We start from the raw sequence: 19,015 nt of genomic DNA on the forward strand, positions 1-19,015 counted from the left end.
ATATAGAGTCATTACACACAGAGGCAAAGTCATTATCTCAGAAAATTAGAATAATTACCACAAAACACCTACAAAGGCTTCCTAAGGGTTTAAAATGGTCCCTTAGTCTGATTCAGTAGGCTACGTAATTATGGGGAAGACTGCTGACTTGACAGAGGTCCAGAAGGCAATCATTAACACGTTCCACAAGGAGGGTAAGCCACAAAAGGTTATTGCTAAAGAAGTTGGCTGTTCAGAGTGCTGTATCTAAGCATATTAATGGAGAGTTGAGTAGAAAGAAAGTGTGGTAGAAAAAGGTGCAAAGCAACCGGGATAACCGCAGGCTAGATAGAGGACTGTTAAGAAAAGGCCATTCAAAAATTTGGGGAGATTCACAAGGTGTGGACTGCTGCTGGAGTCAGTGCTTCAAGAGCCACCACACACAGACGTATCCAGGACATGGGCTGCAACGGTCACATTCCTTGTGCTTTGTATTCTATAAGAAGTGTCCCCATGCTTGGAACCTTTCTATAGTACTTTTCCCCCATCCTGGGCCCCTTTCTATATTATATAGCCCATCCTGGGCCCCTTTCTATAGCAATGTTCCCCATTCTGGGCTCCTTCCTATAGCAATGTCTTCCATCCTGGGACACTTTCTGTAGTAATGTCCCCCATCCTGGGCCCCATCCACTATGAAATGACTCCCCATCCCAGGCCGCATCCTCTGTGAAATGGCTCCCCAATCCTGGACCACATCCTGTGTGAAATAGTCCCCACATCCTGGGCCATATCCTGTATGAAATAGCTCCCCCATCCTGGACCACATCCTGTGTGAAATGCCCCCCCCCCCCCCCCCATCCTGGGCCAAATCCTGTGTGAAATGGCCCCCCCTATCCTGGACCACATCCTGTGTGAATTGGACCCCATACTGGGCCCCTTTCTATAATGTCCCCCATCCTGAGCCCCTTCTTACAAGAAAAGTTCTCCATCCTGGGCCCCTTCCTACAATAATAATGTCCTAATCTGAGGCTGCATCCTGTAAGAAATGTCTCCTATCTTAGGCCCCTTTTTATAATGTTACCTGTTCTACTGCTCTTTTACAACACAATTAAAAAAAAAACAAACCTATTCTTTTTACCTTAGGCTACTCCCACGACATTCGGCATCCTCCATAGCTGCTGTAGAGGCAGTTCAGCATTCCAACTACTAGCAGCCCTTTGTGTCCATGTGATGCTGATGTCAGCTGCCGGCCTCTGATTGGACAGTGGTGTGTATTGCAGTTCAGGGAGCCAGTGTGTTTCTGCGCTGCAATACACTTCAGCTGAATGTGCCTCCTTGGATACACATGCAAATAAAATAGATGCCGGTGTCTGTGAAACTCCCCTCCTGCCCAGTCGCGGTCAGTTCTTCTGCAGCTGCGATCGTTATGCTCCTGACTGCAGCCAATCAATGACTGATAATGGGTTGTCGTACTCACATTTTCCCCAGATATCCAAATTTTGTCCAAGGGAATGAGCGCAAAGCAGCCCAATAATGCCCACCCGTTGCTGACATCCCAGCGATGGTGCTGCTGTGGGATCTGTTTTTTTTTTTTTTTTTTTTTTCAACTGGAGAATACAGCATTTGAGAAGGGGTTGTCTAAGTAGAAGATCTGACATCTGTATTGGTCATGCTATTCCTTTATATGCTTCTGTCACCTGGCGGTGCTGCATTCTCATTCCAGGGTACGTGAGGTGACAACTTTACTTTTGTGTCCTCTAGGACTTGTAATTCTGTCCAGGCTTGAAGATCGAGCATTAACTTCTGCCACTTTTGGTTTCCGGCTATGTATGCCCTAGTCGGGGCTCCAGGCTATTTAAGCTCCTGAAGTCAGTTCACTGTCAGTTAAAACTTGATGACTAGCGTCAGTGAATTTTGTATCTTGCTTTTACTCCCTGTGGTCATTTCTTATTTTGACCTCTGCTCATTTTTTGACTACTGACCTGCCTTACGATTTTTGTCCCTGCACCAACCTCCTTGGTCTGTTCTGGCTACCGGTCTATTCTTTCTGCCAACCTGGATCACTGGCAAGCAGCTAACTCTATGGCCCGAAAACAGGGCCCCCTTTTTAAGCCCAGATCTCTGTACAGAGGTTAAAGGGTGAAGATCAGAGTAACTGCTGGGATCTATAAAACAGAGTGGTTTGCGCCAGCTCTCTCTGGTAGCAAATTTTGCACTACCAGGCGACTACTGACAGACCCATGTTGCCGTGGAAAACCCCTTTTAAGTTTATATCCTTTCAACATTTCAAACCAATTTTGTGGCAACCCATATCTGTATACAGAGAGAGAATGCACCGTAACCACAGGATTCAGAACAAAGGATCACTTTTTAGTATGGCAGATATCCAGGTGTGTGTGTGTGTGTGTGTGTGTGTGTGTGTGTGTGTGTGTGTGTGTGTGTGTGTATATAGTAATGTATGTGTGTGTGTCAGTGTATATGTGTATGTATGTATGTATGTATGTATGTATGTATGTATGTGTGTATATATATATATATTTATTTATATATATATATATATATATATATTCTATAATATGACACGCTACAGCTCAAAAGTTTATGGTCGCTTAGATATTTCCTTATCAAGACAAAACAATCACGGATCTCGGGGAGATCAGCCAAAGAAAACACTGCCGACAGCCAGCAAAGGCCCTCAACACCGTGAAATCCTAGGTGCATTGCCCCCTGGGAAGTATGCAAATCATAAAAGGTCCGTGGAGGCTCTGTTAAAAGTCTCGACACAGAAAATGGCCAGATATCCCTCCGGGAAGGACCTAGCCAAGGAGTGGCTCTTTTTAAACAGACCACTATAACCACCATATTAAGTGGCCCTGTAGTCAATATCCAACTCTTTGACAAGTTTAAAGATATGACAAGGGAAATGCCAAGGCCAGGTATCAATCCTAGGATTTCACTGTGTTGAGCGCCTTTGCTGGCTGCTGGCAGTGTTTTCTTTGGCTGGTCTCCCCGAGATCAGTGATTGTTTTGTCTTGCTGGTCTACTAGGCATTGCTCCCACCTAGCCAGAATCCTACTCCACACTGAGGGGCAATACCCCGAAACAGCTGTCTGTGGATGGATACCTGGCCTTGGTATTTCCCTTGTCATATCTTTAAACTCATCAAAGCGTTGGATATTGACTACAGGGCCACTTAATATGGTGGTTAAGGTGGTGTCCTTTAAAATGAGCCACTCCTTGGCTAGGTCTTTCCCGGAGGGATATCTGGCTATTTTCTGTTTCGAAGACTCCTCACAGAGGCTCCTCTGACCTTTTTTGATTTGCTTATTTTTGAAAGAAAAGCACATTTTTTTTTCAATGAAGCTAACATTAAATTAAACAAAAATACACTCTATACATTGTTAATGTGGTAAATGACTATTCTAGCTGCAAACGTCTGTTTTTTAATGCAATATCTACATAGGTCCATTTCCAACAACCACCACGTCAGTGTTCTAATGGTACATTTTGTTTGCTAACTGTGTTAGAAGGCTAATAGATGTTTAGAAATCCCTTAAAAACCCTTGTGCAAGTATGTTAGCACAGCTTAAAACAGTTTTGCTGATTAGAGAAGCTATAAAACTGACCTTCCTTTGAGCTAGTTGAGAATCTGGAGCATTACATTTGTTGGTTCCATTAAACTCTCAAAATGGACAGAGAAAGAGAACTGTCATGTGAAACTCGACAGTCTATTGTTCTTAGAAATGAAGGATATTCCAGAAATTGCCAAGAAACTGAAGATTTCCTACAATGATGTGTACTACTCCCTTCAGAGGAGAGCACAAACAGGCTCTAATCAGAGTAGAAAGAGAAGTGGGAGGCCGTGCTGCACAACTAAGCAACAAGACAAGTACATTAGAGTCTCTAGTTTGAGAAATCGATGCCTCACAGGTCCTCAACTGGCAGCTTCATTAAATAGTACTTGCAAAACGCCAGTATCAGCGTCTACAGTGAAGAGGCAACTCTGGAATGCTGGCCTTCAGAGCAGAGTGGCAAAGAAAGAAAAATATCTGACACTGGCTAATAAAAGGAAAAGATTAATATGGGCAAATGAACACAGACATTGGACAGAGGAAGATTGGAAAAAAAGTGTTATGGACAGACGAATCGAAGTTTGTCATGTTTGGATCACACAGAGGAACATTTGTGAGACGCATAACTTTTGAAAAGATGCTGGAAGAGTGCCTGACGCCATCTGTCAAGCATGGTGGAGGTAATGTGAGGGTCTGGGGTTGCTTTTGTGCTGGTAAAGTGGGAGATTTGTACAATGTAAAAGGGATTTTGAATAAGGAAAGCTATCAGTCCATTTTGCAACGCCATACCATACCCTGTGGACAGCGCTTGAATAGAGCCAATTTCATCCTACAACAGGACAATGACCCAAAGCACACCTCCATATTATGCATGAACTATTTAGAGAAGAAGCAGGCAGCTGGTATTCTATCTGTAATGGAGAGGCCAGCCTAGTCACCAGATCTCAACCCTATTGAGCTGTTGTGGGAGCAGCTTTACTGTATGGTACGCAAAAAGTGCCCATCAAGCCAATCCAACTTGTGGGAGGGTCTTCTGGAAGCTAGAATGCCAAAGGTCTGCAAAGCTGGGATTGCTGCAAAGGAGCATTCTGTGACGAAAGCAAAGTGTGAAGAGAAAATTATTATTTCAAGTAAAAATCATTATTTCTAACCTCGTCACTGTCTGGACTATATTTTTTTTTATTCATTATTCAACTCATTTGATAAATAGAAGTATGGTTCTTCATGGAAAAGACAAAATTGTCTGGGTGACCCCAAATTTGTGTGTGTGTGTGTGTGTGTGTGTGTGTGTGTATATTCCATATAATAAAATCTGAAAAAATTACTTCTCTGCTTGTACTGTACTTGCACTATTTTTGAACTGCTGAAATGCTCTTTTGACTGGTTTTTGCATCATTAGAGGGGAGACATTACTTGCAGGTGGAATGAGCTGGCGATGCCTATGATTCCTTTTCTTTAGAGGAGATCACACTAGGTAAGACCCCTCTCTATTTATTAATCGTACAAGACGAACAGGGCTTGTTAAAAGGTCTTTTTACAGGACGATACAGAACAATTGTTAATACTGCTGTTTTGTCCCCAAGGAGCGTGTGTGTTGTTTGCAGTACATTTATCATGTGAAGCTAACTATGATACCCTGCGTAAACAATGCAGTTAGCGGACGAGCGAGCATGTTTCTCATTTGTTTGCTGATGAGTGCCATATTTAAGCAGGATCAAAATCTAACGTTCTTATGAATGATCATTTTGGTTGATTACCGTCCCTTGTAAAAGGGCCTTTAGCCATTGTTGCTGATTTAGTAGTTAATGGGAATCTGTCACCAGGATCTTGCAATGTAAGCTGAGGACAGCATGCTGCAAGGGTTAAAAAATAAAATACAACTGTGCTTCTCTTATCTGTGTGTGAGCTATTGTTTATCTAAACTAAAGAGTTTATTTCTCTGTGATTTAACATTATTCTGACTCCTCTAGTGCAGGGCACCCCGCATGCCCCCTGTTGTGGTTGACTCCTCAGTCAATGCACAATCTCTATTAAGAGCCTGGTGTGGGTGGGGACAGCTCCCAGCTCTGCTAAACTCAATTTTTAGATTAAGTCAGAACGACTGCACACAGTGATCTAAGTTAAACATAGTTAGTTTCAGAATCTCTTTTGCCTTCAACATGCTGCCCTCAGATGGGGTAACAAAAATCTGCTAAGAGATTCCCTTTAAAGTCTGTCATCTGTAAAAATGGTATTACCTGCAGACATGGGGTTATTCTACAGCTTAATAGTGTTTCGAATCTGCCCGACGCCTGCACATTGAACCCCACTGCCGGAAGGGAATGAACTTTAATTCTCATGGCAGCATTCCGGTTTCAGTCACTCGGGCAGTGCAGGTGTGGGTTCAGTCACTGCTCTGTGTATGGAGAACGCCGACTGTAACCGCGCACCCCTACACTGGCAGACAGCCACTCAACACCAGAGGAGGCTGTCAGTCAGTGCCAGGATGCAGTTTCAGATGTCACTCTCCATACAGAGTGGTGTCTGAAGCCACGCCTGTTCCATCCCGTTGACTGAAACCCGAACGCTGCCAGGAGGATTAAATGTCATTTCCTCTCAGCAGCGCGGATTAATGTCCAGGTACCAGGCAGGATTCAAACACCAATAACTTGCAGATTAAAGGAGTATTCTAAATATATTGCCACCTGGTGAGCACATTTTGTTACATGCACATATATAGTGTAGCCTGAGGCCTATATAACAGACTCAATGTTTCTACTAAGCCAAATTTAGGGGGGTAGGGTGGTTTAAAGGGAAATATCTATCTCTCCCCTGAAACTCAATTTAATTCAGAAACCGGAATTTATTGTAGGGATCACATATCCCCACAATTGTCTTGGCTAGGGTCCCCTGTTCAGGACTTCCCCACTTTAGGAGCCAAACTGGAGGCTGAGCCATCTGTTGCAGGGGAAGTGTCTGGTAGATTGTGGAAATCCCCTGGATCTTATCAGTAAGGGCTTATCGGTTCAGAGAAAAAAGGAAGACAAAAAGTAGCGGAAACGACTCATCAAAGCAATTTTTTTGCACAAAAATTACTTTTGTAGTTTTCACGCTAGTTTCTTCCAGCTCCGACAAAATGAACATATGACTCCTACATGCCCCCTCACCAAGACTGGCGGGAAAATCTCCAGTCCTGATTAATCTGGGGCTGAAATCTGTGATTGATCCAGTTATTGCTCTTGTTTTTTTCGGTCTTTTGCCTGACCTTGCGGTTGTGGTTTTCATTTGGCCATATATTATCAGCAAATTAATTATTTGTTCAAAAGTTGCAAATCTTTTGTGCAATTTTACTCCAGTGGAGTGTAACACGTTTTTGTTTTTTTTTGTTTTGTTTTTTATTTTATTTGCGCAGTTGAAGTCTAATTTGTGAAATTTTAAGGTTTATTGAAAGGATCAAGCGGCTTTTTACTCAAGAAAGTAATAATAAAGCAAAAGAGGAAAATTAAAAGCATCTTTGAACAAATTCATCAAACATCTTGTGTCATTTTGATTTTTCCAAAATGGAACCTGTCACCAGATTTTTAACCTCTAAATTGCTGCCACCACCAGTGAGCTCTTATATATAGTATTCCAGAATACTGTAAATAAGAGCCCAGACCGCTTTATAATGTAAAAAAAACCCCTTTTATTATACTCGAGTAGGGGGTGGTCCGCTCCGATGGGTGTCGCGGTCCGGCATCGTCTCCATCTTGTGCGATCGCCATCCTCCTGCCCAACCCCGTGTGCATGACGCATCCTGCATCAACCACACAGAGGCCTCCATTGTGGTCCTCCACAGGTGCACTTTGATTTGCCCTGCTGAGAGCAAAGCAAAGAAAGTACTGTAATGCGCAGGGGTGAGGAAAGGTTAAAGACCGCCGGTGCATGCGCACTACAGTGCTTTGATCTGACCTCAGCAGGGGAGGTCAAAGTGCACATACACAGGAGAGCAATGGAGGCCTCTCTGTGAATGACATAGGATGCGTCATGCTCACGCGGCTGGGCAGGAGCACAGCAATCGCACAAGATGGAGAAGCTGCCAGACCGAGAGCAGCGACACCCATCGGACGAGACCGCCCCCCCCTAGGTGAGTATTATAAAGGTGTTTTTTTATGTTATACAGAGCGGTCTGGGCTCTTATATACAGTACTAGAAGGTGGCCCGATTCTAACGCATCGGGTATTCTAGAATTTACGTATTGTGTAGTTAATGTATGATTTTCGTTTATATAATACCGTATATATATATATATATATATATATATATATATATATATATATATAATTATATTATATTATATTATATTATAGATGTTGTGTGTAGTTTCCATGTGTTTGTGTATGGCGCTGTAAATGTTCCGGGTGTTGTCTGGGGGGGGGTGAGAGCGGTGTTGTTTGTGTGTTGCGTTGTGTGTGTGTGTGTGTGTTGCGTTGTTTGTGGAGCGCTGTGTGTCTGCAGCATTGTGTGTGTGGTGCTGTGTGTGTTGCCCGGTTTGTGTGGGTGTAACTGTGGGGTGCGTGTGTGTTTTTGGGGGAGGTATGTTTTGTGCAATGTGTGTGTGTTGCGCGGTATGTGCGTATATTTGTGTATGCCGCGGTGTTTGTGTGTTGGGTGTTGTGTGTGTGCGGCGTTGTCTGTGTGTGTGTGGGTGTCTGTGTAGGGCGGTGTTTGTGGTTCCCAGTGTGTGTGTGGTGTGTTGTGCGCGTGTGGTGGTGTGTGTGTGTGTGTTTTGGGGGGAGGTGTGCACCCCCATCGTGCTCCTTCCCCCATGCTGCGCACCCCCCATCTAGATCCATCCCCCATGCTGCGCACCCCCATTGTGCTCCATTCCCCATGCTGCGCACCCCCATTGTGCTCCATCCCCCATGCTGTGCACCCTCCATCGTACGCCATCCCCCATGCTGCGCACCCCCATTGTGCTCCATCCCCCATGCTGTGCACCCTCCATCGTACGCCATCCCCCATGCTGCGCACCCCCCATCATGTTCCATCCCCCATGCTGCGCACCCCCATTGTGCTCCATTCCCCATGCTGCGCACCCCCATTGTGCTCCATCCCCCATGCTGTGCACCCTCCATCGTACGCCATCCCTCATGCTGCGCACCCTCCATCATGTTCCATCCCCCATGCTGCGCACCCCCATTGTGCTCCATCCCCCATGCTGCGCACCCCCATTGTGCGCCATCCCCCATGCTGCGCACCCCCCATTGTGCGCCATCCCCCATGCTGCGCACCCCCCATCGTGTTCCATCCCCCATGCTGCGCACCCCCCATCGTGCTCCATCCCCCATGCTGCGCACCCCCCATTGTGCTCCATCCCCCATGCTGCGCACCCCCCATTGTGCTCCATCTCCTATGCTGCGCACCCCCCATCGTGCTCCATCCTCCATGCTGCTCACCCCCCATCGTGCTCCATCCCCCATGCTACAATAGTCCTGGGTGCGGGGCCGAGCGGGTCGCCAGGGGCGGGGCCGAGCGGGCCAACGTGTGCTGGGGGCTTGGCCAAGCGGGCCGCCGGGGGCAAGACTGAGCGGGCCAACGTGTGCCGGGGGCGGGGCCAAGCGGGCCGCCGGGAGCGGGGCCGAGCGTGCCGGGGGCGGGGCCGAGCGGGCGAGGCGTTGGCGTATGCCGGCTCCCTGCACATGTGTACCGGGAGCCGGTGTATGCTGGTAACCATGATACACATCGGGTAACTAAGGGAAGCGCTTCCTATAGTTACCCGATGCGTATTATGGTTACCAGCGTACACCGGCTCCGTCACGATCCCAGCATTGCAAAGTTACGTCCGCCGGGGGCGGGGCCGAGCGTGCCAATGTGTGCCGGGGGTGGGGCCGAGCGGGCGAGGCGTCAGCGTATGCCGGCTCCCTGCACATGTGTACCGGGAGCCGGTGTACGCTGGAGCGGGCGATGCGTGCGGAGGGCCGGGGCAAGCGGCCAATCCATGCGGGGGGCAGGGCCAGGCCGAGGCGAGCGGCCAATCCGTGGGGGGGGCAGGGCCAGGCCGAGCCCAGCGGCCAATTTGATATATATAGATTCCGGAATGTTGTATATAAGAACCCACTGGTGGTGGCCGCAGCTTATAAGGGAAAATCTGGTGACAGATTCCCTTTAATAAAACCAGATGAGACAAAATAAATAACTTTATAAAAAATGCAAATTATTAAGTGTGGCCATTCTATCTATACATTCCTTATCTATTCCACTGTGTGTGTGTGTGTGTGTGTGTGTGTGTGTATATATTACAGTATGTATCCATCCACTGTTCTGTTCGCAGCCAAGTACTCATGCAGCATTGTGTGCTGCACATGACATCATCTTTTTTTTTTTTTTTTTTTTTTAGAAAAGTAACAATTCTAATAAAATTGTAATAAACAATGTAATGAAATAAGGTGATAGATTTGTTCTCGGTCCGGGAATTCCTCCTGTGAGGGACGCCAGCTGCTGTAACTTAATTTAGATGTGAATTCTTGATCATAGACCTAGCATTTGTCCTAGATATAATGGGCTGAGTTTTAACTTTAAGTCCTTTATAAGCCCCCGTCCCCTCGGTGTGATGTTTATATCGCTGTGACTCAGTCATTCTGGTTCAGAATTAATAGCTGTTCCTGTATTACAGAAAAGGTTAAACATCTTAAAAATTCCCAGGGTCTATACAGCGAACAATAGATTTTGATTCCAGGGAAGCCCGAGGTTGTGTGAAAGGAACAGATGTACGGTATGAGGGGCTGCTGATAAGTCTTTGGTTTTACCTAGATAGAAATGAGATAGGATGATTAGTGATGAGCGAGTACCAAAAGCTCGGGTGCTCGAGGCTCGGGCCGAGCATCCCAAGATACCGTGTACTCGGCCCGAGCACCGAGCCCAATGTTATCCTATGGGAGACCCGAGTATTTTTCTGAAATGACCCCCGGCAGCATGTAGAAACCCTAAAAATGTCACAAGTCTCAGAAGAGTGCTCAAATGACATGGCAACAGCATGGGGAAGACCCCTTGAAGCATTTATCACTCAAAAGTCACAGCTGTGAACAATTTTGTCCGAGTTTTACGCCATTTTTACGGACTCACCAGAAAACCTTCCAAAATGACACCAAAATGAATTTTCATGGCGGAAATGTTAAGGGCACATACCCAATAGTGAGATAGAGCTGGTGTATGTTACTTTTTGAGATTAATACATGAAAGATTTTACGTAAAACATTGTGTGGCACTCCGATGTCCAAAACGCACGTTTTGTGCTTTTTACTAGCGATGTCGGTCATTTTTTTTTTTTTCATTCTATCTCTCGTCGGTCGGTCTCGCTCTGTCTGTCTCTCTCTGTCTTGTCTGTCCCCCTCTCACAGTCTGTCGGTCATTCTCCCCCCTCTCTCTTACTTACCGTTCCCCGATCACTGCCGCGGCGCTGCACAGCTGTTCACTAAACTCCGGCGGCTTTTCCTCTTTTGAAAAAGCCGGCCACTCATTAAACAATCTCGTATTCCCTGCTTTTCGGCGCCTATGATTGGTTGCAGTGAGACACGCCCCCACGCTGAGTGACAGGTGTCTCACTGCACCCAAACACAGCAGCCGGTGGGTGTGTGTATACTGTGTAGTCAAATAAATAATTAAATAATTAAAAAAAAACGGCGTGCGATCCCCCCCCAATTTTAATACCAGCCAGATAAAGCCATACGGCTGAAGGCTGGTATTCTCAGGATGGGGAGCCCCACGTTATGGGGAGCCCCCAGCCTAACAATATCAGTCAGCAGCCGCCCAGAATTGCCGCATACATTATATGCGACAGTTCTGGGACTGTACCCGGCTCTTCCCGATTTGCCCTGGTGCGTTGGCAAATCGGGGTAATAAGGAGTTAATGGCAGCCCATAGCTGCCAATAAGTCCTAGATTAATCATGTCAGGCGTCTCCCCGAGATTCCTTCCATGATTAATCTGTAAATTACAGTTAAAAAACACACACACCAGAAAAATCTTTTATTAGAAATAAAAAACACTAACAAAGTCCCTCATCACCAATTTATTAACCCCGACAAACCCTCCATGTCCGGCGTACTCCACAGTCCTCCAGCGTCGCATCCAGCTCTGCTGCATGCAGGTGACAGGATCAGCAGAAGACACAGCCGCTCCTGTCAGCTTCACACAGCAACTGAAGACAGCCGCGCGATCAGCTGAGCTGTCACTGAGGTTACCTGGATCCAGCGGTGGATGCAGCGGTGGCCGCGGGTAACCTCAGTGACAGCTCAGCTGATCGCGCTACTCATCGCCGTTCCGGTCAGCTCCACGCAGCAACTGAGGTGAGTATAGCGATCAGCTGAGCTGTCACTGAGGTTAATCGCGGCCACCGCTGGATCCAGCGGTGGCCGTGAGTTACCTGACTGACAGCAGCTGATCGCGCTACTCACCTCAGTTGCTGTGTGAAGCTGACCGGAGCGGCGGTGTATTCTGCAGCTCCTGTCACCTGCATGCAGCAGAGCTGGACGCGACGCTGGGGGTCCGTGGATTACGCCGGACATGGAGGGCTTTGTCGGGGTTAATAAATTGGTGATGAGGGACTTTGTTATTGTTTTTTATTTCTAATAAAGGATTTTTCGTGTGTGTGTGTTTTTTAACTGTAATTTACAGATTAATCATGGAAGGTATCTCGGGGAGACGCCTGACATGATTTATCTAGGATTTAGTGGCAGCTATGGGCTGCCATTAACTCCTTATTACCCCGATTTGCCAACGCACTAGGGTAAATCGGGAAGAGCCGGGTACAGTCCCAGAACTGTCGCATCTAATGTATGCGGCAATTCTGGGCGGCTGCTGACTGATATTGTTAGGCTGGGGGGCTCCCCATAACGTGGAGCTCCCCATCCTGAGAATACCAACCTTCAGCTGTATGGCTTTATCTGGCTGGTATTAAAATTGGGGGGGGACCGCACGCCGTTTTTTTTTAATTTATTTATTTATTTTACTGCACAGTATAGACACGCCCACCGGCAGCTGTGATTGGGTGCAGTGAGACACCTGTCACTCAGCGTGGGGGCGTGTCTCACTGCAACCAATCATAGGCGCCTGTGGGCAGGGAAAGCAGGGAATATGAGATGGCTGTGTGCAGAGCACAGTGCGCCCGCCGGTATAAAGGCTCGGTCACGCTGTGCAGGCCGGCCAATCACTGCAATTCCACAACTAACAGGGCTGTGGCATTGCAGTGGTCTGCCAGCCAATCCCTGCATGAGGGCTGGCTCTCAAAAGAGCGTCAACATGCAGGGATGAAGACTACGAGTACAGCACGCGTATCGCGAAATTACTCGGTACCCGCCGAGTAGCCCGAGTACAGTGATACTCGTGCGAGTACCGAGTAGTGACAAGCATACTCGCTCATCACTAATTGCAAGCTTTCGAGAGGACAATAAAACTTTCATACTGAACTGCAGCAGTATTTATGGCCACAACAGTTTGCCCCCCATGTGTGCTGCCCATGGCCCCTATAGATGGCACACCTCCCCTGTGTTTGATATGCCCCCCATGTGTGCTGCCCATGGCCCCTATAGATGGCACACCTCCCCTGTGTTTGATATGCCCCCATGTGTGCTGCCCATGGCCCCTATAGATGGCACACCTCCCCTGTGTTTGATATGGCCCCCATACAGCTGCCCATGGCCCCTATAGATGGCACATGCCTCCCTGTGTTAGATATGCCCCCCATGCTGCTGCCCATAATAAAATAAAACACTCTTTCCTTACCTTCTCAGGGCTGTAATCCCTGTGTCTCCCTCCTTGCAGTTGAGCTCCGAGTCCTCCCTCCTCCACTTCCTGGTTCTTGCTGCCGGTCATGTGATCGGCACGGCAGAGTGATATCATCTCTGCGTGCCTTATCACAGACAGCAGCAGCAGGAGACCGGGAGATCAGCGCTGGAGGTAAGTAAAGCTTTTTTTATTTTACTATGGAATTGCAGCTGTATATTGCTCAGGCCAAAAGACTACTACTACTACTCCAGCAGGATACAGCTAAACCCCCACTAGGTAGAGGCAACACAGGTGCAGGTGGAGCCATTAACACTCACTTCCATATATGGAGGAGGTGATGGCTGGATGGTAAAACTGCACACTGGTGGCTTGCATAGAGCACTGTTCACACTAGCAGACGCACAGTCACAAACCCGCAGCCTATTAGGTGACGCCCATACTATTAGATCAGGCGGGCTGCCAAGCCGTACCCCCACTGCGCGCTACGTAGGGACAGAAACTCTGATAGCAAGGCCTAACAAAAAGGGGCCTGGCTGTATCCTGTACAAAAAAAGTTTTTGAGATTTTTTTGTTAGCGTTATGGCCATAAGACGTAAGCCTACAACCCTCGTCACGGGAACCTCATGCTTGTAGGGACATATATATATATATATATATATATATATATATGTATGTATGTATGTATGTATGTATGTATATGTGTGTGTGTGTGTGTACCCCCCCCCCCCCCCGTATATTCGGTTTATAAGACGCACCCCCTACTTTCCCCCAAAATTTGGGGAAACAAAAGTGCGTCTTATAAAGCGAAAAATACGGTGTGTATATGTGTATATATATATATCTATATAAATCTCTCCTTACATGCATTATGAATTGTAAGATCTCTACTGAACTGTAACTAGGACTTACTTTTTGAGTAGGGCTTATATTTCAAGCTTAGTCCCAAAATTTCGAAAAATGATACTAAGGTTATTTTCGGGGTAGGTTTTATTTTCAGGGAACTTTGTTCCAATTCAAGTGAATGCAACTGAATTTCAATAAATGACAGAGTCGCCACTAAAAGTATGTGTCTGTTTTATGGAGTGTAGATAAAGACGTGTACATGGAAAGTCTGTCAAGCGCGGTGTGGATCCGTGTTTATGGATCACTACTACACAACCTATGATGCGCCACCCGGATCGGCACCCGATACGACATTCGGGTTACTTGTTACTTTGAAAGTTTTTCCCTATTGACTTGCATTGCTAATATGTTGCCCCTACAAAGTAATAATGCCCAAAGAGGGCCCATTTCACAATCACAATCCACTTAGTGCTCCTATAACAATAATGTTTGCCACTACTTGATTAGACTCTGTACACACTTCCAACAAGCAGCCTGGTTTCTGCAAGTAGCTCTGTTCTGTTGGGCGTCGGTTGTTTTATTTATCTGTTTCTGGCACTTTAGTAGATAATGCCTCCTGGAGCAGTGGCTGGCTTCTCAGTGAACCAGGTTTGCTAATCTCCATTTCCAGCTGACCTTCTCCTACCTAAAGGTACCGTCACACATAACGAGATCGCTAACGAGATCGCAGTTGAGTCACGGTTTCTGTGACGCAGTAGCGATCCCGTTAGCGATATTGTTGTGTGACACCTACCAGCGATCAGGCCCCTGCTGTGAGATCTCTAGTCGTTGCAGAATGGTCCAGGCCATTTTCTTCAAAGGCAATCTCCTGCTGGGCAGGACGCATCGCTGTGTTTGACACTGTGTGACAGGGTCACAGTGACTGCTGAGATCGTTATACAGGTCGCTACTGCAACCTGTATTGTTCCTGCATCGCTGGTAAGATCTGACTGTGTGACATCTCACCTGCGACCTCCCAGCGACTTACCTGCGATTCCTATCAGGTCACATCGTTTTCGGGATCGCTGGTAAGTCGTTGTGGGTGACTGGGCCTAAAGTCTGGGGAGTTTTCTGTACCATCGCCGAAGATAGTTTCTGCTTGCAGTTGCGATATCCCTGCGTCCGTGGCATTCCTTTTTGGTGACCAGTGACTTGTTGACTGCGCTGTTTGAGAGTTCCCTGGTGTGAATTACTCCTTCTTTTTTGGTTTATTCCCTCTGGTGTCCTTTTGTCTTTCATCTGTGGTCATTTGCAGAGCGAGTGTGTTTTGGTTTTTATCCCCTTGTCTGTGTCTTGGGGAGGTTGTTACTTTGTGTCCAGCCCATCTCATGGTTGGGGGTACGGGGGGAGGTATTAGGACAGGGCCTGACAGGAGACAGGGCCAGGGCGGGGACCTGGACCTCAATACCATCAAGGGTACCTCCAAGCTCAGGGCCCACAGTCTTAGGGTCAGCTTAGCACCCCTTGACAATCTAACCCCCACTGATGTATTATTGATGGCCTATTATAAAGATGGGCCATCAATATTGGAGAACTGGAAAACCCCTTTAAGACTTTTACATTATTACAGCTACAGGTCTGTACTCCCAGTACCCAAATGAAACGAATGGTTGGCTACTAAGAGCTCTAATAGAATACAGTGGATAGATAGTTTGAGTCCAGTGTTTTCAATGAAGAGATGTAACCCACTCCCCTTAACCCTATGGCATAGTAATAGACAGGCAATACGAGATTGACAGCAGCCATAGGGCAGGATTTTTATTGAACTACTAATTATTAAAAAAATGCAGTTTTATTCGTCCACCCTTGTACTATTAAGTTGACATGCCATTTATGTGCTTGGGTTTTAGAGTAATATTATTTATTTATTTATTCATTCATTCATTCATTTATTTATTTCAGGTGGAAATCCTGGACGGCAAAACCAAGCAGCAGTTGTGTTTTCTAGATAAGGTAAGACCTTAAACGGAAATGTATTCAAAGGGTTTGGCCAAGTTTGGAAATGATTCCTATTCGTGGCACAGATGCAAGCAGGTACAGGTGGGATGACCGGGACAGACAGGCAGGTGGGTATAGACAGCTATCGTGCACACGGCAGGAGCAGATGGATTTGGGAAGACAGTCTCAGGTACAGGTGACTGACACAGGGGTAACGGAACCTGACAACTAGCTAGACAGACAGGACACTGACTAACTCTTCCCTCTGTACTAGTCTGTCTACTGTAACTTGTGTATGTAATCTGTATGTAACCCCTTCTCATGTACAGCACCATGGAATTAATGGTGCTCTATAAATGAATAATAATAATAATAATAACTGGGAAAGTTGTGCAGGCACCTCCCCTAATGGAAGGGTGCCTTAAATACACAGTGCCATAGGCTAAGTTGCATTTCCTGTTAATTGCGCACCAGTCCTTTAAGAGGAAGGCTGGTGTGCACGAGCAGAAGACCTTGGCTGTGTGCACATGCCTCGGGAGGGGAAGGAGGCAGCAGCACACGTGGATGGCCAGGGGTGTGTGGGAGAGGACACTACCTGGCCGGGGCGGTAATTAAGTCTGTGTCCCTTCAGGTGCTATAGTAAAATTGTATTTGAACCAATGTGCTACAGTTTTACTCCATAGATACCAATATCTTTCATGTGATGGTAATGCAATATTTCTATTGGCGTTATATTGCCATACATAACTCAGGCTTTAAACTATAGCTAGTACAGATCATGACTAGAGGTATTGTTCCATTAACATCTGTGCTCGTTCCCTATGCTTCTGTCGCTGGGCTGGATTGTGGTTCTGTGGCAAGGAGTTTATGGGTTGTCTTTCAGACTTTATTGCTTTAATTTAGCTTCTTTCTGTGAGCTTTGAATGAGGCTCACACTAATATCCTGGCTTTCCACATCTACTTGCCAGTTATAAGTTCTACTTGATCTGGTCCACATCCTTATTCCCGGCTCATGTGGTGCTAGTATTGAATAGAGTTTTCTAACCTCGGCTCATATTCTGAGTACTGGTTTATTTTCCAATTCTATCTCTGACTTTGATGTCCTGGTAGCGACTCTTCTTTCTGCCAGACGACTCTACTGCCCATCACCTAGCTTATGGCTCCAACCCAGGTTACTATGTGTAAGTCCAGATCCCTCTACATGTTTTAAAAAGTGAAAGCCAAGGTATCCCCTAGGATCTGTTAGATAAAGATTAAGGGCAAAGTTTGTCTGTGGAAGTCCTTTTAAGAACTACACCGAACACCCATGACCTTTATGAAATGGACACCTAAGCAATGGCTCTAGAAGAAAATGTTATTACATTCATCAATTCTTTACTTCATATAGAGAAGGGGTAATAACCTATGCACATATGTAAAACTTAGTTAACACAACATATTGTCTAGCTGTTCTTGAAGATTAAAGTAAAGGAGGGTATCCTCAGAAGGAAAAACATTAAACATTTTGTAATTTTCCCACTAAAACTCACTCATTTTTTCCACTTTTTTAAAAAGTGATGGCAAAGTGAAAAATGATAAAATGTTACACCTTTTGTTAATTGTGCAAAATTTTCACCCTTTACATCAAATATGCTTTGTAAAATCCTTCAAAAATTCCCCTCTCTTAAATTTCGAGGTACTCCAGGGAAATAAAAATGTATTCAATCTAAAGTCTGTCAAACTATGAAAGCTCTTACCTTTCTGTTCTTAAATGTAACTTAATGTGATTTTACTACATCTCACTATGATCTCACGTCACAGTACTGCTTTTGCTCCTGTGTGCACCCCCTCCCTTCTGGGACATAAAATCAGGTATCCGAAGGCAAGGCTTCCTCTTTGGGGCACTTTGCACACTACGACATCGCAGGTGCGATGTCGGAGGGGTCATGTCAAAAGTGACGCACTTCCGGCATCGCACTCGACATCGTAGTGTGTAAATCCTAGATGATAGATTACCGAGCGCAAAATCGTCGTAATCATATCATCGTTGTAGTGTTTGGGAATTCCATAATTACGCTACTGCGACAGGTACGATGTTGTTCCTCGTTCCTGCGGCAGCACACATCGCTGTGTGAGAAGCCGCAGGAGCGAGGAACATCTCCTACCTGCGTCCTGCAGCTCACGCCGGCTATGCGGAAGGACAGAGGTGGGCGGGATGTTTACGTCCCGCTCATCTCCGCCCCTCTGCTTCTATTGGCTGCCTGCCGTGTGACGTCGCTATGATGCCGCATGACCCGCCCCCTTAATAAGGAGGCGGGTCGCTGGCCAGATCAACGTCGCAAGGCAGGTGAGTCCATGTGAAGCTGCCGTAGCGATAATGTTCGCTACGGCTGCTATCACAAGATATCGCTGCTGCGATGGGGGCGGGGACTATCGTGCTCGGCATCGCAAGCATCGGCATGCGATGTCGTTGTGTGCAAAGTGCCCCTAAGGTTCATAAGTGAATCCCTTCACCATGGCTTATCACAGTCAATTTGATGTCGCCTCTCCCTCCGTCTTATCATGTGCTGCTTGTCTGCACCTTCACAGCTTGTATATGACCTGTCAATTCCTTCTTATCCTGCTCTCACGCCACACTTCTTCTTGACATGTCATATACAAGCTGTGAAGGTGCAGGCAGATCATGCAGATTGACAGTTGGGGAGGAAGGACATTACACCTGCACACAGACTGTGATAACCCTTAGTGAGGGGGTTTGGTTAGTAGCAGCAGTACTCCCCCCTGATTCTGAAGCAGCTGTCCAGAAGGGAGGGGGAACATTCAGGAGTAGCAGCAGCGCTGGGACATTAAGACATAGTGAGAAATAGTAAAATAACATGAAGTTACATATAAGAACATGGTGAGAAGTAGTAAAATAACATG

At 46.4% G+C, this 19,015-nt stretch overlaps 1 protein-coding gene across 1 annotated transcript in view; it reads left to right on the top strand.

Annotated features, from left to right (window-relative positions):
- Positions 1–19,015, top strand: part of LOC142250184 (very-long-chain enoyl-CoA reductase-like) — an 88,857-nt gene that overhangs the window by 29,893 nt on the left and 39,949 nt on the right. Inside the window, exon 2 of the mRNA XM_075322352.1 lies at positions 16,079–16,129. Coding sequence (XP_075178467.1) covers positions 16,079–16,129 — 51 coding nt within the window. The remainder of the gene's footprint in view (positions 1–16,078; positions 16,130–19,015) is intronic.

The sequence above is a fragment of the Anomaloglossus baeobatrachus genome, chromosome 8 (assembly GCF_048569485.1).
Source record: "Anomaloglossus baeobatrachus isolate aAnoBae1 chromosome 8, aAnoBae1.hap1, whole genome shotgun sequence".
Lineage (NCBI taxonomy): Eukaryota > Metazoa > Chordata > Amphibia > Anura > Aromobatidae > Anomaloglossus > Anomaloglossus baeobatrachus.